This window comes from Manacus vitellinus, unplaced genomic scaffold, assembly GCF_001715985.3.
Source record: "Manacus vitellinus isolate BGI_N305 unplaced genomic scaffold, ASM171598v3 scaffold_1_pilon, whole genome shotgun sequence".
Taxonomy (NCBI): Eukaryota; Metazoa; Chordata; class Aves; order Passeriformes; family Pipridae; genus Manacus; species Manacus vitellinus.
This window is the reverse complement of record NW_021939396.1, coordinates 3,045,379-3,063,436: the sequence shown is the minus strand read 5'-3', so window position 1 is coordinate 3,063,436 and position 18,058 is coordinate 3,045,379. Positions and strand designations below refer to the sequence as shown.

General features: G+C 45.3%; 1 protein-coding gene across 1 annotated transcript in view; it reads left to right on the top strand.

Moving 5' to 3' along the window:
• The first annotated feature begins 4,335 nt into the window (after positions 1-4,335).
• Positions 4,336-18,058, top strand: part of DENND3 (DENN domain containing 3) — a 72,994-nt gene continuing 59,271 nt past the window's right edge. The window contains exon 1 of the mRNA XM_029959260.1: positions 4,336-4,386. Coding sequence (XP_029815120.1) covers positions 4,336-4,386 — 51 coding nt within the window. The remainder of the gene's footprint in view (positions 4,387-18,058) is intronic.

Sequence of the window (18,058 nt, the reverse complement as noted above, 5' to 3'; positions counted from 1 at the left end):
GCGCCTGCCAATTAGTGAGTTTGGGGAATGCATCCCGCGCTCTTCCCCGCTCCTGCAGCAACGCAGCTCCCTGGGCCGCTGCCCCTCCTGGGGCTGGAGCGTGTTCTGTTCTTCCAGGGGCCGGGAACTCATCGCTCCATTTTTTTTTGTAACATGATTTTCTTAGTTCAAAGCAACCAGTGCTTGTTTTAATTAACGAATATGTTTCTCTTTTCTTGCTTCCTGGCTCCCTGCCTGCTCCTGCGTTTTCGTGCCTCGAGAATAAAATGTTTCATTCAAAACAGAATCCTCTTTGTCCCTGTATGGCCGCTGCTCGGAGAGGTGAGGGAGCTGGGGAGGCGGCAGCAGTTTCGATTTTGGGGGGTGGAGGAGCAGGGAGGGAGAAATGGGCCGGATTACAGAAAAACTGCCAAGAAAAGACAAGTTTTGTAGCACTCATCTCACTTAACTCTTCCCATTTTTCCAAAAGCCGTGGCAAATCCCATTTATGCAAATCCTCACCTTAGCAGCTTTCAAATATTCTTAGAGCCACTGGTGTGAACGAAAGTGGAAATTGGAAGTACATAATCCCAGCCAAACCCTACGTACCTGTGGAGCTCACTGCAAAATGTGTGAGTAATGATGTGGCACATTTCACTGGTGTTTGCTGACCGCTGCCCCCAGCACCAGCTGTTTTTTCACCGCTCTGCTTTAGCTTATCAGCCCTCCCTGATATTGGGCTAAATTCCAAATAAAGCAGGGGAATCAGCTGGCAATTCATTTCATGTGTAGCATTTTTCCCCTCCACACTTAATTGAGCATTCCACTTCGAGTAATCCTCGGCATTAGATTAAATCTCTATTGATCTCGCTTTAATGAGCTCACCACTGTGACCAACAGCCCCTTCTCCCGCGGCAGATGGAGACGTGGCCATCCAAACGTGTGGCAGAAACACCTTGTTTAAGAGGACTGACACCTTCTCCTCTGTACAGCTATCCTTGGCACCCCTTTGCCCTGGAGTCTGTGGACCCAAAGCCAGCAGATATGCCCTGTTCTTTGCACCGTGCCTTTGTGAGACTCCTATTGCAGGGAATTTCTGTATAAACACTGCCAAGAGCTTCCTGCCTAGAGATTTCACCCCTGAGCAGGCAATGTCCATGTCCATCAGTGTGAGGGCAGGTAGCTGGAGGCTCTGTGTGAGCTCTCTCCTGTGCCACAGGGAAACCAGGAATACTGGAGTGCTTGCAGCTCTCACTGCCTGCTTAAGGGGAAATATTGCAAATTCAGGTCTGGGCAAATCAATCTTGTGAGCTGTAGAATTGATTACAGTCTTGCATTTAAATTTCTACTTGAGGTTAAAATATAAGAAGAAGGAAATCTCCCTTTCCTCCCTTGTAATGAAAAAAAAAGTGATTAATGAGTAAATCCTAATGACAAACACATCCTAATGACCCAGCACTTTATGATTTGCTGCACTGTGGCATTTTGTAGACTTCATGGCCCAGCTGATCTTTAGGGTCAGCTAATTGCACCTTCTACCTGGCAAAGGTCATGTGCATTTCCTGGGTGATTTTTGCATACAGCCCAACAGCCTGTGTTGGAACTGAACAGTTTAACCCTGTTTGAAAAACCCTGATGTATAGATGGCAACGTGGGGGTATTCTTGGGGAGGGGGTGGGGACCAGTATAGTGCTATGGAAAAGACAGTTTAATTGAAATCTCATTCCCACATGGTTTAAGAGCTTGTATCATCAAAAGATGTCATATACTAAATAATGCATTAAGGCTCTACGCCCAGCTTTGGTGGTTTTGTGACAAGTGGTGTTGCTCAAGCACAGCTGAGGTGCAGCCACCAAGGCAGGGACGTTGTCTCATGTATTTTAACATGGAGTTTGCAACGTGAATTTGCCAGCACTGCCCATCATCATTTTCAAGTTTGGTTATTGCTCACTTGCTTTTTTCCTCTTTCTTATCTACAAGACACAATATGTCTTGCATCAGCAGATTGTGATTAATAGTCATGATGTGTAATGACATTAATTAGCAATAGCTATTGCTAATGATTAATAACAGCAGCTAAGTGAAACCTTGGCTGCAATGATTTATTTTGGTACTTTTATTGAGCTGTGCATCTGGCAATATTGGGATGCTGTAAGGGCTTCAGGGGGGAATGTCTGTGGGGGGGTGTGAAGAGCTGAGAAACACGTCGAGTAAAGCAGATGTGTGGACTTGTCCCTCCTTATCCTTATGATCCACTGGGAAATTCAAGTGCTTCAGTGGGATGGAAGATGGAAGCTCATCAATGCAATGAGGCTTCAGCACAGGTCATAGAATTATGGAATGGTTTGGCTTTGGAAAGGACCTCAAGACCATCTGGTTCCATCCTTCCTGCCGTGGGGGGGTACCCCTTCCATTAGACCAGCTTGTTCAGGGCCACATCCAACCTGGCCTTGAACACTTCCAGGGATGGAGCAGCCACAGCTTCTCTGGGCAACCTGTGCCAGGGCCTCACCACCCTCACAGTAAAGAATTTCTCCTTAACATCTGATATAAATCTCTCCTCTTTTCATTTAAAACCATTCACCCTTGTCCTATCACTATGTGCCCATGTAAAACAGTCTCTCTCTTTTTTATAAACTTCATTTATGTCCTGTAAGGTACTCTAAGGTCTCCCCAGAACCATCTCTTCTCCAGGCTGAACACTCTCAGCTCTCCCAGTCTGTCTCCATAGCAGAGGTGCTCCATCCCTTTGAGTATTTCTGTGACCTTCTCTGGACTCACTCCAACAGGTCAATGTCTTTTTTGTGCTGGGGGCTCCAGAGCTGGATGCAGTGCTCCGGGGGGGGTCTCACAAGGGCTGAGTAGAGAGGGAGGATCACCTCCCTCAAGCTACTGCCCACCTAGGTCCCCTATTAACCATGAATTCCAAAAGTGGTCAGGGAGAATGCTGTAATTACTCATGCTGGAATGAGAGGTGGGATCACCTCTTGTGGGTTGTCACAGGATTTTTAAGACACAGAAACCCTGTCTGGGCTGTAGGAGCTTTCGTCCTGGTGCTGAATCTCTGTGTGCCCACCTAGAGAGGAATTGCTCTTTTCTTCCATGAGACATTGAGGCCTCTCTTCAGGAATGATGAACTGGAGCCAGGTTTGGATTCCTGATGAAGTCCTGCCTCAGAGACCAAAATGTAAGTTGTGTTGTACAGATTTTATGCAGCTCCTTCACAGGGAAATGCTGTTTTAATGCCTGTAGCTTTGACATTGGATGGGAGACAAGCCAGAAGCACAAAGCAATAATCTCCACTGTTGCTAGGAAGGACCTGAAGGAAATTCCATCTTGAATATCCCTGCACTTTGGTAAAACAAATTGGAAACCAGAATTTGCAATATGGGAACATAATTGTTGTTTATTACTCAGCTGAACAGAACGGGCCCCTCTTTCAGCATGGCCTTAGTGCTGGTTCCACCTTCTGGGACAACTAACTAGCATTTGGATTAAATACAATTATTCTTTTTTTTCCTCCTGCTTCCTATTAATTATATGCAATTTATCCTGAAAAGATCTGTTACTGTGCTAATCTTAGCAATCGCTGTACTGCAAGCGAAAACATTGCACAACCCTCTACGTCTGTAAGTGCTTCCAGAGATGAAATTTCAAATTAAAAAGCAGCAACAAAAATATCCTGGACCACTGCTACAGATTCCCTCTGTGGCACAAAGGTTTCTAAGAGAAACATTTTCCTTTATTTATAGCCACTCCTGCTACCGCTGCAGTTGTTCCTGTGGTCTATTCTTTCTAATTTAAGTTGCAGTACCCAGTTATTTGATTTGTCTCCAGTGAGCCACGCAAAGGGATGATGCAGGCAGTGTAATAATAGTCTGTGCTGGGCAGGGACTGACAGTCTGGGTTACACAGAAACGTCCCACAAGCCTGGAGGAAGTGTTGGGCAACTGAGAGCTGAGGGGCTGGAAACCTTTCAGTGAAGAGCTGATGGCTGGAGTCCAACTCCAGGTTAAGCGTGATGGAAAGATGGTTTCTGAGTGTTGAGATATTCTGTAGTGCCTTGAAAGGTGCAGATGAGAAAATGAGTATAGAATGGAATGTGAAGGGGTGAAAACCCATTCACAAAACCCCCAGAAAAAAAAAACCAGAGAGCACAGCTGCCAAAGTTTGACTGACAGGAGTCAGAGGTGGCTCCTGCACCACAGGCTGACTTTCTCTGCAGGCTTTGTCAGAGCTTACAGACAAGGCTGTGGGAGGGAACTCTGATCTCCTGTGGGCCATGTCAGAGCATTTTCGGGAACACTGGGCTGGCAGTGGTCAGGTAACTGCCACCCACAGACATAAAGGGCCAAGATGACCTTCTCCTCTGACGTCCAAGGAGCAAAGGCCTCTACACTAGAACCAGTAACTTGCAAGCCAGTTCAATCAACTATTTTAGAACAAGGCACTGTCTTTGTAGTGATCTTTGTCAAGTGCTTTGAAGCCCATTACAAGAACCATCCATTTTTATTGCCATCCCAGCTCATGATAGTCTGTGACCTGGAAGGTCCAAAGGATCAAGCCAACAATGAGATGAAGTTAGAGCAATGATCCTGGTGGAGTTGCAGTCCAGCCAACCTGCTTAAGCAGCTACCACATCCTGAAAATTCACAGGCATGGGATCACAGAATCTCAGAATATACTGAGCTGGAAGGGACCCACAAAGATCATCAAAGTCCAAATCCTGTCCCTGCACAGGACAGCCCCAAGAATCACACCTTGTGCCTGAGAGCATTGTCCAAACGCTTCTTTAGCTCTGGCACTCTTGGTGCTGTGACCACTGCCCTGGGGAGTCTGTTCCAGTGCCAGGATCTGTCTGACAATCTGTGGATTTACAGTGTGGGTCCTGAGAACTCACTCGGGTCACTTTTGTAATCAGTAGGGTGAGAGGCACCTCTCAGTTGAACAGAGGGTGTAACTAATGTCCATTTTGCAGCTCACGGGCTGCACAGAGGAGAGATCACAGAATCATAGAATGGGTTGAGTTGGAAGAGACCTTAAAGATATGCTGGCACAGCCACTGGTTTTGTGTTTCCTGTTGGTTTATTCCATCCAACCCCCAGGTCAGTGTCTGTGGTGTCATGTTGTCCGTACAAAATGCCTTGCTCTCTCTAGGGACTGCAGAAGGATTTTGGCATCCCTCACTGGGCTTTTGCATCCATGGTGGGACCAAGTTTGCTGAAGGTTTTGTGACACTTAAAAATAGGTTGTGCCTGGAACAGGGCTACAACTGGAGTGAGAGTCTGCGGGGGAGAACATTCTCTGATCCAAGCCTGATGATTAACAAGAACATGAGACTTTGCACTGAATTTCCATACCACAATGTGTCTGGTTGACCCACAGAAGTAATTTGAAACCAGCTTTCAAATTTATTCCCTTTTGCTCCTGATGCAGCCTGGTGTGCAATTTTTCAGCGGTAGCACTGAACTAAGTGGAGTCAATGAGGGTTAAAAGGGCTTTAAGAAGAAAAAAAGGAAGTCATGTTTGGTCAGGTTATTATTATCCCGTATTGATCCCTGCAGGATTTATTGGGCAGCCCATGGAAAGTTGTACTGACACAACTGAGTGGGCAGCACAAGGAAATGTTGGGATTGCTTGAATTGACATAGTAGCTAGAGAAAGTGTTTGACAGCCTATGGCATGAAGAGAAAGGACTCCTTTAAAGTGAAACTCAGTGGAGTGACTTATCTAATCACTGACATCTACTACTGACTTACCCACCCAGAGCACCACTCCTAGTGCAGTAAAACCAGACTGAAAATAGGAAAAGACCAGGTATTTTTTAGGTTTTGTTGGAAAGAACTCGATGCACAGAGAAGATGTTCATAGAAATGCATTGAAGACTTTTTGGTGGATAGTATTGGAAAACTATTCGTAAACTCTTCAGCACCGTTCATGTGCACAGAGATGGAAAATGAAAGGTGGGAATGAAAGGCAGGCAAAGCAAGACAAAATGAAATACCTTTATGATTAGTAAAGCTTCTGTATCAGAAAGAATAAAGCTTGTGATTGAATAACTGAGAAGTCAGAACTCAGCTGTTCACACAACTGAGACAGGCTGAGAGAGATGATGTCGTTCAGCCTGGAGAAGAGAAGGCTTCAAGGAGACCTTAGAGCCCCTTCCATACCTAAAGGGGCTCCAAGAGAGCTGGAGAGAGACTTTTCACAAGGGCATGGAAAGATAGGACAAGGGGGAGTGCCTTTAAGCTTGCAGAGGGCTGGGTTAGATTAGATATTAGGAAGAAATTCTTTACCATAAGGCTGGTGAGGCACTGGCGCAGGTTGCCCAGAGAAGCTGTGGCTGCTCCATCCCTGGAAGTGTTCAAGACCAGACTGGATGGGGCTTGGAGCAATCTGGTCTAGTGGAAGGTATCCCTGCCCATGGCAGGGGGGTGGAACGAGGTGATCATTAAGGTCCCTTCCAACCCAAACCATTCTATGATTCTAGCTGAAATAGGTTATCTCACATCATGGGGGACTTCTGGGAACTCAGGAGCTCATGTCTGTGACTCTCAAGGGAGCTAAAGAAGTAGTTTGGCATCTCCTTTTTCCACCAAGCAAAGTGCTGAGCCCCGCTGGCTGCTGTTAAAACCTCAGCCTGTGTTTCTTATTGCCGCTCTCTATGGAGTGTAGCCCCAGTGTAAGTGTAATACATTGAGCTTATTATCCTCATTTTCCAGCACAGCAGAACTGAATGCAGTTACAAAGCCTCTTAGAGGTGATTTGACTATGCAGATGCTCTACAGCCTGCTGCTTTTGCAGCCACATTTAGCGCCTGTTGAAGAACAGAAATCCTTCTAGGCTGATATTGCAGCCATCTGGTGATGTCTTTTTCAGTCCAGTAAACACTTCTGGGTTCAGTTTAGAGGATGTCAGTATGTAACAGCTTATTTAAGAACCAGAATGGATGAATAGAGACTGGGTGACTATGAAGAGCTCGTACACCTTGGGAATGATGCAAGTGATTATTCCTAACATTAATGATAGACAGGAGAAATCTGTATTGTTTCTCTTTGAGCGTGGGTTAGGGGATTGAGCAGAATTTCAGTGGCATCTCTGGAAATGTCAGCAAGCCTCCTATTTTGTGGGATGACTTGAATGTAAAAGTGTATCTGCATTGAGTGGTATCCTGCTGTACTGCTTGGAGCAGAGTAACACCACAGACCCAGTGGGCTGCAGAGGGAGATGCAGCACGTAAAGGATGCACAGTGTCTGTTATACATGTGATTATACACGTTGCTCTCCTGGAGGTGGTTTTTATCACCACACAAAGCTCCTGGCTCAGCACCATGTCCGATGGAAGCAGGTCACCCAGTCCACCTTCTTCCTACACTCTGGCTTTTCTTTAGACCATTCCCATCCATGATGGGACCAGCCCCACTCCATGGGACTGGCAACCTCTCCTGAGCTCGTATTGGCTTTGACTTTGGCAGCTCCTAAACTGCCTGTTACAGGCCAAGGTAATTCATGCAAACAGTATGACTTGGTTTGGACAGTAATTTAGAAACAACCCTCTTCGGATGGTGTTTCCAAAGAACAGAAAGGTCTTTTTGTTACTGGGTTTTCTCTTCACTGAAGTGCCTCTCTTTAACTTGTATTGCAACTGTGACGGTTCCAGGAGCCCGTTCACTAATCGATAGGATCCGTGCTCGTGCATCCAGCTGCTCACATCCCTCCCTGTGCCTCCAGGTCAGTTGTTCAGGCAGCAGATGTGTCCCTGTCACCCCTCCTTTACAGACTGATTCTCTACGCTTTGCTTTCTGCCCACCTGCAGCAGCACCAGGCCGTGCTGGGAGCCAGGAGGGCACTGCAGATTCCTCCAGATTCCTCTCTAACAACTGCCTTTTCCCCAAGTATATCCACAGGGTGAAGCAATAGGGAAAACTTCCATCAAACTTTCAAACAGGTACTCCACTGGTCCCTTCCCTGCCAGACATGAGAGGTTTTCCATCCTCCCTGTCCAGCAGATCCCTCCACTGTGCCCATGACTGAGCCACATGGTGGTACCTGTTGCCATCACAGCTTCACCTGCTGCCCTTAATTTTCTCTTTTCCCCACAGTGGCCCTGGTGCTGCCAAGCCCTAATGAGATTGCAGGTTCCCCTGGTGGCAGCCCTGCCTGTCAGGCTCTGCTGCAAGGCATTTGCTGCTTTCAGGTGGTGTCAAGCCATAACTAATACTTTTAAAACCAGCTGCTAGAGGATGAAGTTTTGAGATGGTTCACAGACATTTCATATTATGAGCCATATTTTATGGCAGAAATTAATTCTCACAGTCATTCACAAGTGCATGTTTCTTCCTCTTACAGCCCTTTGCTTCTTCCCTGGCATTCACCATTGTTCTCTGCATGGCACAGTGGTATGAGGAGATTGAGAGTGAGATTTTATCATATTTTTGGTCGTAATTAGTGGGTAGGTGTTGTTGGAATGGGTGGTCAGGCTCACCAGGCTGCACATTTCCACTATGCCCTTTTTGCTGGTCCTGCTGCATTCTGGTGCTGGGAACTACACGAGCAAAAAAACCTTCTGGGGCACAAAACCTGGAGGGCTCAGTGCTGGTTTAGCTCCCTGGGCTGGCACTCTGTGGGTCAGGGACACAGCAGTGAGGTGAAAGGGAAGTTGCAGGATGCATGCTGGGGTCAGGGACAGCGCCAGGGAGCCGGACATCCTTCTTGGCAATGCTCAAAGGTAGGTTGGCTCCACTGTATAATAAAATCACAGTTACCCAGACCCCTGTGGAGCTGCATATCCTGTAACAGCTGCCCTTCAGTTCCAGTGTGAGAACTGAGGTATTGGAATTTGTTCAACAAATGCAATCTCTTTTCTTCTTCAGGAGCTGGTCAATCAGATGGTGTTCAGGATACCTCTGCCCTTCTTAAGGGAATGAGATAAGCAGTAAAGGCAGTCTTGAGGCTTGCCAGCCTTTATCTCCCATCTCTCTCACAGCCTCCCATGCTTGTGCTGATCTCAGAAATCTTCAGAACAAATCAGAGGCTTCTTGATTTGGTAATCTGGGAACACGCCGGGGCTGCTGGGAGAGAGGTAGGAGGCATGGTGGGCAAGCATGCCTGGCTTCCCTTGGTGCAGGCAGGTGGAATCTCTTCTCCATGACAGGGGACAGTGGTTCCCATTCAAAGTACTGGGAAGCCATAACACAGATGCCTGAGGTCACCTATCCAAGGACACAGGGGGTTGCACAACCTTATGCATCACACCCAACACGTCTGTGCCTTCAGGTGTCGCCTGTGATCACCTGAGTTACTCAGCCTGACAAAGGTTGGCTTCCTGCACATCTGTGCTCCTGCCAGAAGCACTCTGCAGAGTGAGTCACTCTGCAGTGTGGCAGCAGCTGGGTCCTACTGGTGTCTGCTAAAACCTTTACACCTCTTCAGATTTCCCAGAGAGGTCAGCTTTGTGCCGTGAGCCCAGTGCAATATGTGGGAATGGGTTTTGTGAAAACACTGAAGGCATCATGTTCTTTGGGGTAGCTTAGGGCTCCAGAAAGATCTCTGCAGTCAATGAAGTCCCAAAAGTGCTGGTGTTTCACTCCATTAAAAAACTGTTCAAACCTAAAGAGGGATGAGATATACTCCTCATGGGAGGGGAGCATGCTTGTTTGCCTTTTGATGGTTTATTTTTGAGGAAATGACCTTTTTGAGCTGTTCAGCAGCTGCTCTTTCTCCATCATTTATTTTGCTTTTAATATTTTCCAAAATGTAAAGAAGAAGTCATAACCCCACCACCCCAAGAAGAAGAACGGTATGAGACAGCTTAGATGATTTAACCAGTCCTCTGCTTTTCCAGGCAATCAGTGCAGATAAATTGATTGATGAATCTGCGCCCTCAAAACCAAAAATCATCACTGATGTGATCAGGGAATAATTCACTTTGTCTTATTCGATGAAGCCAGACTGTTGCCTGCATGAAATTCTCTCTGAAAAGGGAGGGAGGGGTTCGTCTGTCTGGGAGTTGTGACCGTGCTTCTGATTCATGGCACAGACTCATTCCAGCTCACTCCAAATAACATCTTTCCCTGGGGATTGACTGCAAGGGGCAGCTGCCAGCAACCAACTTGTCTGGTGCCTCCTTCCCTCCTTGGCAGGACTCCCACCCCCAGGTTTTTAGGGGACGTGTGAAAAAAGGGGCATTTCCTGCCCCTTGGAGATGTAACCAAAAGGAAGTCAGTGCTTCTCTTTCAGTTCTGACAACATGGAGGGGGCTGACCAGAGCAGGGAATTTTGCATGTAACATTTTAGAGTAGGTAGAGGAATCCTGACTGAACAACAGTAAACACCAAGAGGAAATTCTGGAAAAAATATCTCCTGCTCTTCCAGCACCTGAAAGTCACGATCTGGAAAATACAGGTCCAGTGGGAGCACCTTTGTCCCAGCCTTTCAGCTTAATGTGAGGTCTCAGCTCTTCCAGCAGTGTAAGAAGCTCAGTGCAGGTTGGTATTGTGCTGTTGCTTTGTAGAAAGTTGGAAAAAAAATAAAAATGGAAGTTGTGGACACAGAGGTAATTGTGATGTGCTGTGAAAGTCAGTATGGCTTTTATAAAGGGAAGTCCTGCCATATGGTCCCACTGGAGTTTTCTGAAGGTGTCAACAAGCCTTTGGATAAAGGATATCCTGTTGATATAACCAGCTTGTATTTCCTGAGAGCTGCAGACAGCATCTCTCACCACAGGCTTTTAAGGAAAGACAAGGCGTAAATGGGAAGGTCCCTGGATGAATAAAAAGGGAATGAATAAAAAACCCAGGAAACAGAGAGTGAGAGCTCATGGTCAGGTCTTGTGGTGGAGGTTGATCAGCAGTGGTGTCCCCTGGAGATTTGTGCTGTTTGCTCACAGAATCCTTCATGAGCTGGAAAGGAAGAAACAGTGAAGTGACAAGGTTTAGTTATGATTCAAAACTACTCTGGGTATTAAAGATGAGGAAAGACTGGGAAGAATTGCAGAATCTCAGTGACTGGACAGACAAATGATGCCCAAGGGGAAAAGCAGCCCTCAGCTCGCAAGTAGCTCTGAGATGGCTGTTACCAGCCAGGAGTGAAGAGTTAGGGCTATAACAGGTAGTTCATGGACACATCAGCTAAGCATTAAAACAAATCAAATGTTGGGAATTGCCAGAGAAAGGACAAGAGAGAAAAGCAGAGAATGTTACTACACAACTGTATAACTCTATGGCTTTTCTAGCTGGAATCCTGTGTGCAGCTCTGGTCCTCTCACTTGAAAGGGAAACAATAGATGTAAAAAGATTCAGATGTGGGTTAAAAGGCTGATAAGGAATCTGTAACTACTTGATGTAAGGGAAAACTAAATAAGTTACTACTTCAATTGTGGTGGTTTGAACCACCACAAAAATTCAATCTCTAAGCTTCCCCCACCTTCCCACAATTTTACCTCAACGTCGAAGAGAAACTTTCAGGCAAGCACACCTCTGTACAGAGAAAGGGAAGGGAAGATATAAATCTAAATGATAAATCTATAACATCATGAACATCATGGGGAAGGTGAAGAGATTGATTTTTCATTGCACTTTCCAATAACAGAAGAAGGAACCAGTGATTTTAAGTAGGAGAGGACACGCTCAAAGCAAACGGAAGGAAGTGACTCTTCATGCCTGGAGTTAAACTTTGGAACTTCCTGCCACACTGTGTTGTGGGAACCAAAAACTGATGTGGCTTCAAAAGCATCCCTTCAAGCAGCCTCTTCGAGGAAGAGAGAGATTGAGTGTTATTAATATACCAAGCCCACCTTTTCAGGAAGGGCCTGAACTGGAAATAGTTGCAAAATGGGAGTCTGCTTTGTCCAGTTCTTACTCCCTTCCTGAGGCATCTGCTTTGGCTGATGTCAGAGAGAGATTCTTAGAGACAATGGAGGTTGGTCCTTGGGCTGCACTGAATCAAGGAACAAGCTCATGCACTGACCAGTAGCCCCTTCACAGTGGTTTGGGTGTTGCACACTTTTCTCAGCATTGCTGTGTATTTTAGACTTGTCATGGTTTAATCCTAGCCAGGAACTCAGCCCTACACAGCCCTTGCTCGCTCCTCTCTGGTGGGAGGGGGGACAGAACTGGAAAAGTGAGAAATCTCGTGGGTTGGGACAAAGACAATTTAATAGGGGAAGGAAAAGCTGTACACACAAACAAAGCAAAACAAGGAATTCATTCACCACTTCCTACAGGCAGGTGTTTGGCCGTGCCCAGGAAAGCTGGGCTCCAGCACATGTAACAGTGACCTGGGAAATCAAACACCATCATGCTGAATGTCTCCCCTTCCTTCTTCTCTTCTCAGATGCTGAGCATGATGTCCTACACTCTGGAATATCCCTTGGGCCAATTGGGGTCAGCTGTCACAGCTGTGTACTCTCCCAAATTCCTCTGCACTCCCAGCCCACTCACTGGTGGGGTGGAGTGAGGAGCAGAAAAAGCCTTGACTCTGTGTAAGCTCTCCTCAGCAATAATGAAAACATCCCTGAATTACCAACACTGTTTTCATCACAAATCCAAAACACAGTCCCATACTTGCTATTATGATGAAAATTGCCTCGGCCAAAACCAGCACAGACCTCAAAGACCCAACCTAGGAAGCAGACAAAGCAATGATATCAGACATTCTATCTCATTTTCATGAGCCTGTGCCTGCTTCACTGTCCTTCAGCCTGTTATCTGCAGATTTTCATTTCTCCTCTTATGGGAACACCACTTGCAGTCATTATCAGTTTGAGGATTTTGCAACTATCCACTGCATAAAAAGGTAGAATGATCACAAAAGATGTAGATTCTTAGTATATTATTTTAAGTGCTATATTTAACTAAATTACCCCCTCTTTTGGAATTGTTTGTTATTCCTTTGGTGATAGAACAGCATCCTGTTTGCCTGCACATACTGCAGCTGCAGATTTTTAGTGAAATCCTCATGGGTTTCTTGAAATAGCTTTAGAACTGAAACCTCCCAAACACTGCACTGCACTTCCAATTTATTTAACTAGATCCTAGAATAAAACAACTGTTCCTATCCTATTGTTGTTCTTCAGAAGGCATGGACACGGTGTTTGTTTAGTGCAAGTGCTTAAAAATACCCCTGGAATTATACAACTTTATCTTTATTAAGCTATATGACCTCAGATTGGGAAAATTCCAGAAGGTATGTTTGCTTCCATAACCTTAACTCAATTATGCTGCACATCCTACGTGAATAATCCATTGTCAGCCACAGGAAATGCAGATCTCGTTGAACTACCACAACCTGATTACAGACAATGATCCATAAACTGGTAGTTCTGAGTAATATTAATGACTTTCCTGAACATTTGATTTAGATATATGGCTAAGTAATTTAGATACATGGCTAAGTAATTAATTCAGCACTATAAATTTGGAGAGTTTGTAAGTGTTAAGTTGTGCTGCTGTTAGGACAAACAGCTATGTGTTCCAGCAATATTCCTTGCTTTCCAAATTCTACAAGTATTTCTCTTCCTCACAGGGAGCTAGGATTGCTAATTACTTTTCAAAGAGGTGATCTTCACATGAAGGTTTTATTTTGTAAACACAGAATAGGACTGAGTCCAACCTAAAGGAGGCTTATGGATTAAGGTTCCTGGTGTTAATTATGCCTAACAATAACAACTGTGTAGCTTTGGAGAATATTCAGAATCTGAACATCTGCTGCTAAATAACAGCCGAAAGCAGAGTTGAAAACCTAGCTGGTAAAAGATACAGATGAAGTAGCCCCCAACTAATCCCTGGGAGATGAGAGACAGATTGGACAAACTGCCAGTGCCAGAGGTTTCACAGCCTTCCCAGGCACCTATCCACTGTCTGTCCTCTAACAAACAGGGTTCTGCCATCTTTAACTTAACTCTTTGGTTTCAGTTCCTTATACCTGACCCTCCCCAGGGGACATGGAGAGTGGTTTACTATCTCCCTTTCCACAGGTACCTTGCCCACTGTCATATAAGATTCTCTGAGCAGGTCTGGGCAGAAGAACCTGCCTTCCTAATAAAAAGAGAAATGAGGATGAAGATGTTGGCTGCAATAGAGTGACTGTCCAGTATGTTACACAGATCTGCAGAGTGACAGCTTGTGGCTCTTTGGTTAATAGTGTAAAGCTAAAATTAAAAGCACAGGTGTGGCATATCTTTAATCCACACTACTCTCCTTACCCAAGATGATGTTCCTCAAAGGTATCTGGACACTGGAATGATCTTCATGCAGAGGTTCAAAATTGCATCAAGAATACAATTAATAAAATAACAACATTATCTGCCTGAAGTCCAAAAAAATGAACAGAGGCACTGGAATTTTGAAAGTCACCAAAGAGCTCGCTCCATACTGGCACCATCATGGCAAATCAACATTCTGGGTTCAGTGGCAGTGTATTTCATCCAGGAGAGCAGAAGGGCTTCCTAGAAAGGGGAACTAATGATGATGCCTTCTGCATGACAGATGATCTCACATATGGAATCCATTTGGCCACAGGCAGCACCACCCATGGAGCAGATTACAATGATCCTCTCGGCTCCGCGGCTTGCGCAGCTCCAGCCTCTCCGCCAGGACAGACGGGTTTGCACCGAGCACTTAAATATTCATTACCCTCATCCAGCAGATTAGAGGAAAAAGAGCAAACCCTGGAGATACAAGACTCTAAAGCAACAGCTGACAATACAGGAGATGCTTTGCTTGGTGCATCTGTTGCACAGATTATGGATAAGGAGCTGTGCTGCCGAGCCACAGCTTTTCTAGAAATTCTGTGTTTGGGGGACATTTCCCATGTGACAGGACCAAATCCTGCATCTCTTTGGGAACGAGGGAGCTGCCTCTGTTCCTTCTGGCACCCTTTTGCAGTGCTTAAAGATGTTGTTTGGGGAACAACAGTGAAAACCAGAAAGACTGAAAAGGGTGCTAGGCTTCTGCCTGGAGTCTCATTGCACTGTATACACAATCAGGGCACTGTATATATGACATATATACAATATATATACAATCAGGCACTGTATATATGATTAGGGCACCATACCCAGAGGAGATGGGCTTCTCTGTGTTTTTGTATATAAATCTCTTAACCTTATTGCTCGTCTTACCCTGCCCCTTGTTTTTCTCAATGATGTTGTGTTGAACTTTGTGTTTTTCTACATCTAATACTTGAGGTTTTTTCCACCACTGACACCAGCGTTGTAGAGCAGGAAACCCCCGTGAGTGCTGACTAATCAGGATTAGGTGGCACCTTTAAGAGGCTGGTAGAGACAAGGCTCAGACCAAACACATCTGCTCAATAATTCACTCTGCACACAAGTGCTGCCCTTGCCTCTGACTGAACTTCTAATGAACTGCAAATTGCAAACAAGGTTACCAGCAGCTTATCACTTGCTGAGGATAAAGAAGGTTGCAAGGAGTTGCTAAAAATACAGGAAGAGGCAGGAAAAGTGTTCCATTAAAACAATTTAAGGGCAAGGAGAGACTGTTGGTTTCTGAGGTTACCCTAAAGGGTTTTGATGAACTGCAGCTCCTAAGGGGTGGTATCAATTAGCTACTTCTTGCCTGGGCAAACTGGTTGCTGTGTCAGCTCAATGCACAGAAAGTTCTGATGTCATCTTAATCCCCATTAGACCAGTCATCTCTTCCTTCTCCTCTTCACCTCACTCCTCTCCTCCTCTCACCAGCACAAACCTTTATTTACAGTCTGGGGTTTTTTTGACTCATCTTTAACATTTCTCTCTTTTCTGACCCTCCCCTTCCATTACCTCTGTATACTCTCACTCCTTTCAGCCATCTTCCTCCTGTCCTCCTCTTTTGGTCATGCTGTCTCTGGAATCCTTCCTCTATCACAGGCCATATCACAGCTATCCGAGATAATTTTCCATCTCTTCAAGTCTTTAGTACCACATCACCTCAGGGAAACCTGCCATTTGTCAAAAAGGGAGAGGGCAGCAGGTGAAATTTAAGGGTTGTGCTATACAGGACATAAAATCTAGTGGTCACGTCTGACTCTATTTCTGGCACCTTTCTCCCTCCACTTTCTCAGAGGTCTTGTCCTCCTCATCTCACAGTTTTTCTCTTACAGGTACTTCCTGCTGGCACTCCCATCTTGTATCAGAAAGAAAAATGTTCAACTTATTCTCTACCTGCTGCCTTTAACCCCCCTCTTTTGAACTGCTCCTTCCCTTGATACTCTTCTCCCCCCACCTCTCCATTAGTTTTCTTTTTTATCCATTAAGCTTGTCCATAGAACTTATCCATTAAGCTACTTCTTATCTGTAACTGTGCAGCTTCCCTCCATCACCCTTCTTCTTTTACTTAATTTTTTTAATTTCAATTTTTTCTATGTTCCATTTTTCCCCTTTGTTTCTTTCTCCACAACCCCCCCACTTGGTTCTCAATTAATTTGTTGATTTAGATGGGGTTTTTAGGCCCAGAATTTCTAGAGATACCAAAACCAAGACAGCCACAATCTATTTTTTCTTTTTCTGATGATTTTCAGAACAGAACAGATGTTCAGTTCACTCCTTCCTCATATTGATTTCCTCAGCAGCTATTCACAGGGTTTATTTTGTGAATTGATTCAACATTAGGGCTATGTTATTTCCACCTAGTTGGAGAAGTAATGTGATGCTGTTTTCATTCCCTGCATATTCAAGGGCATGAAAGATCAAGCATGAATATATATCTGATCTTAGCCATTCATCCTGAATGTGAAACATGCTCCCTATCAATGCTTTTACCTGAAAATAACCTTATAATTTTCAGAGATATTGTCCTAGACATTAAATATAAACACTGACTTTTCCACTGTTACATCCAACATTGATTAAAATTGGAAAGAAATATTCAGAAGCAGTTATTTTTCATACTATTCCCTCAACTGTAATTGCTTCTTTCTCTACCCAGTCAATAAATCCACAGCAGAGATGAGAGTTTCATGATTTTCAGTCCACAGACACTTCCTTCCCATGTATGTAAAAGAATTAATAGAAATTAGGGAAATTTTGTGGCTTTCTTGCCTAAATCAGGTAGGTATGAGGTATCCTTTGAATCTTGAGTTGTTTACCTCATACATAACAACCTTAACTATCCTGACATATGGACTGGTTACTAAGGAAACAACTGGGAAGCCCGCGTTGGGTCGGACAGGTTGCGAAAACAAAAATCTAATCCAAAGCTTGTGTTTAGTCCTAATGACTACTTGGTCTGAATGTGTTTACCAGAAAGATCTCTGTGGAAACCTTGCCTGCAGCCAGTCTCCAGTTCCACTTTGCTTCTGGGTTCCCTCAGGCTGGGCTGCCACCGTGGTGACCTGACAGCAAGTGTGGAGCACAGTCAAACTTCCAGCTCTGGTGCTTTCTTCTACCTGTGTTTCCTCCATGAGTCTCTTTGCTTGGAGACTGGTCTCCAGCTTCTTCTAAGCTGGACAACCCATAATCTTGAATAGCATCCTCCTGCCAGTGAAACAGGGTGTTCTTATTAACCTCATTCTATCAATGTGAAAATTAAAGTGACTCTCCTGTGGTCACAGGTTTCACATCCCTCACAGAGCAGGGACATCAATTAAACCAGTGCAGAAAAACCTTGTGGGGACTCTGAAGTGGATGGCACTCCATAGAGAACAGTAATTATCATAATTAATGAGGGTGGTCATGCAGAGGGGGCTGTAACTGCCAGCTTGACCAGTGATCATCCCTGTGGGAGTGTGCCTGGGTAGTGGGACTCCTCCACTCGATGCCTGAGCTCTGGGAGGAAAGGAGGATGTTGAGGAGTATCAGGGAGTCTGAGAGAGAGACAGACTGCTGGAATCACACCCTGCCTTCCCTGGGACAGCCCCAACAGGCAGACAGGACACAGGACACAGAGGATTCCCTGTCCTCTCTCTGCCTAGCTGAACTAAGAGACTCAGGGGACAAGGGGTAGTGGCAATAAGCCCCTGTCTGGCGTAGCATGTGCATCTCCTCCGTGACTGCCCCACCTCCCCAGGCACCCCAGAGTAACAGGTAGGAGGGTCTGCAAGGGGAACTGAACCCCCAGGTGCCCCAGAGTAACAGGTATGA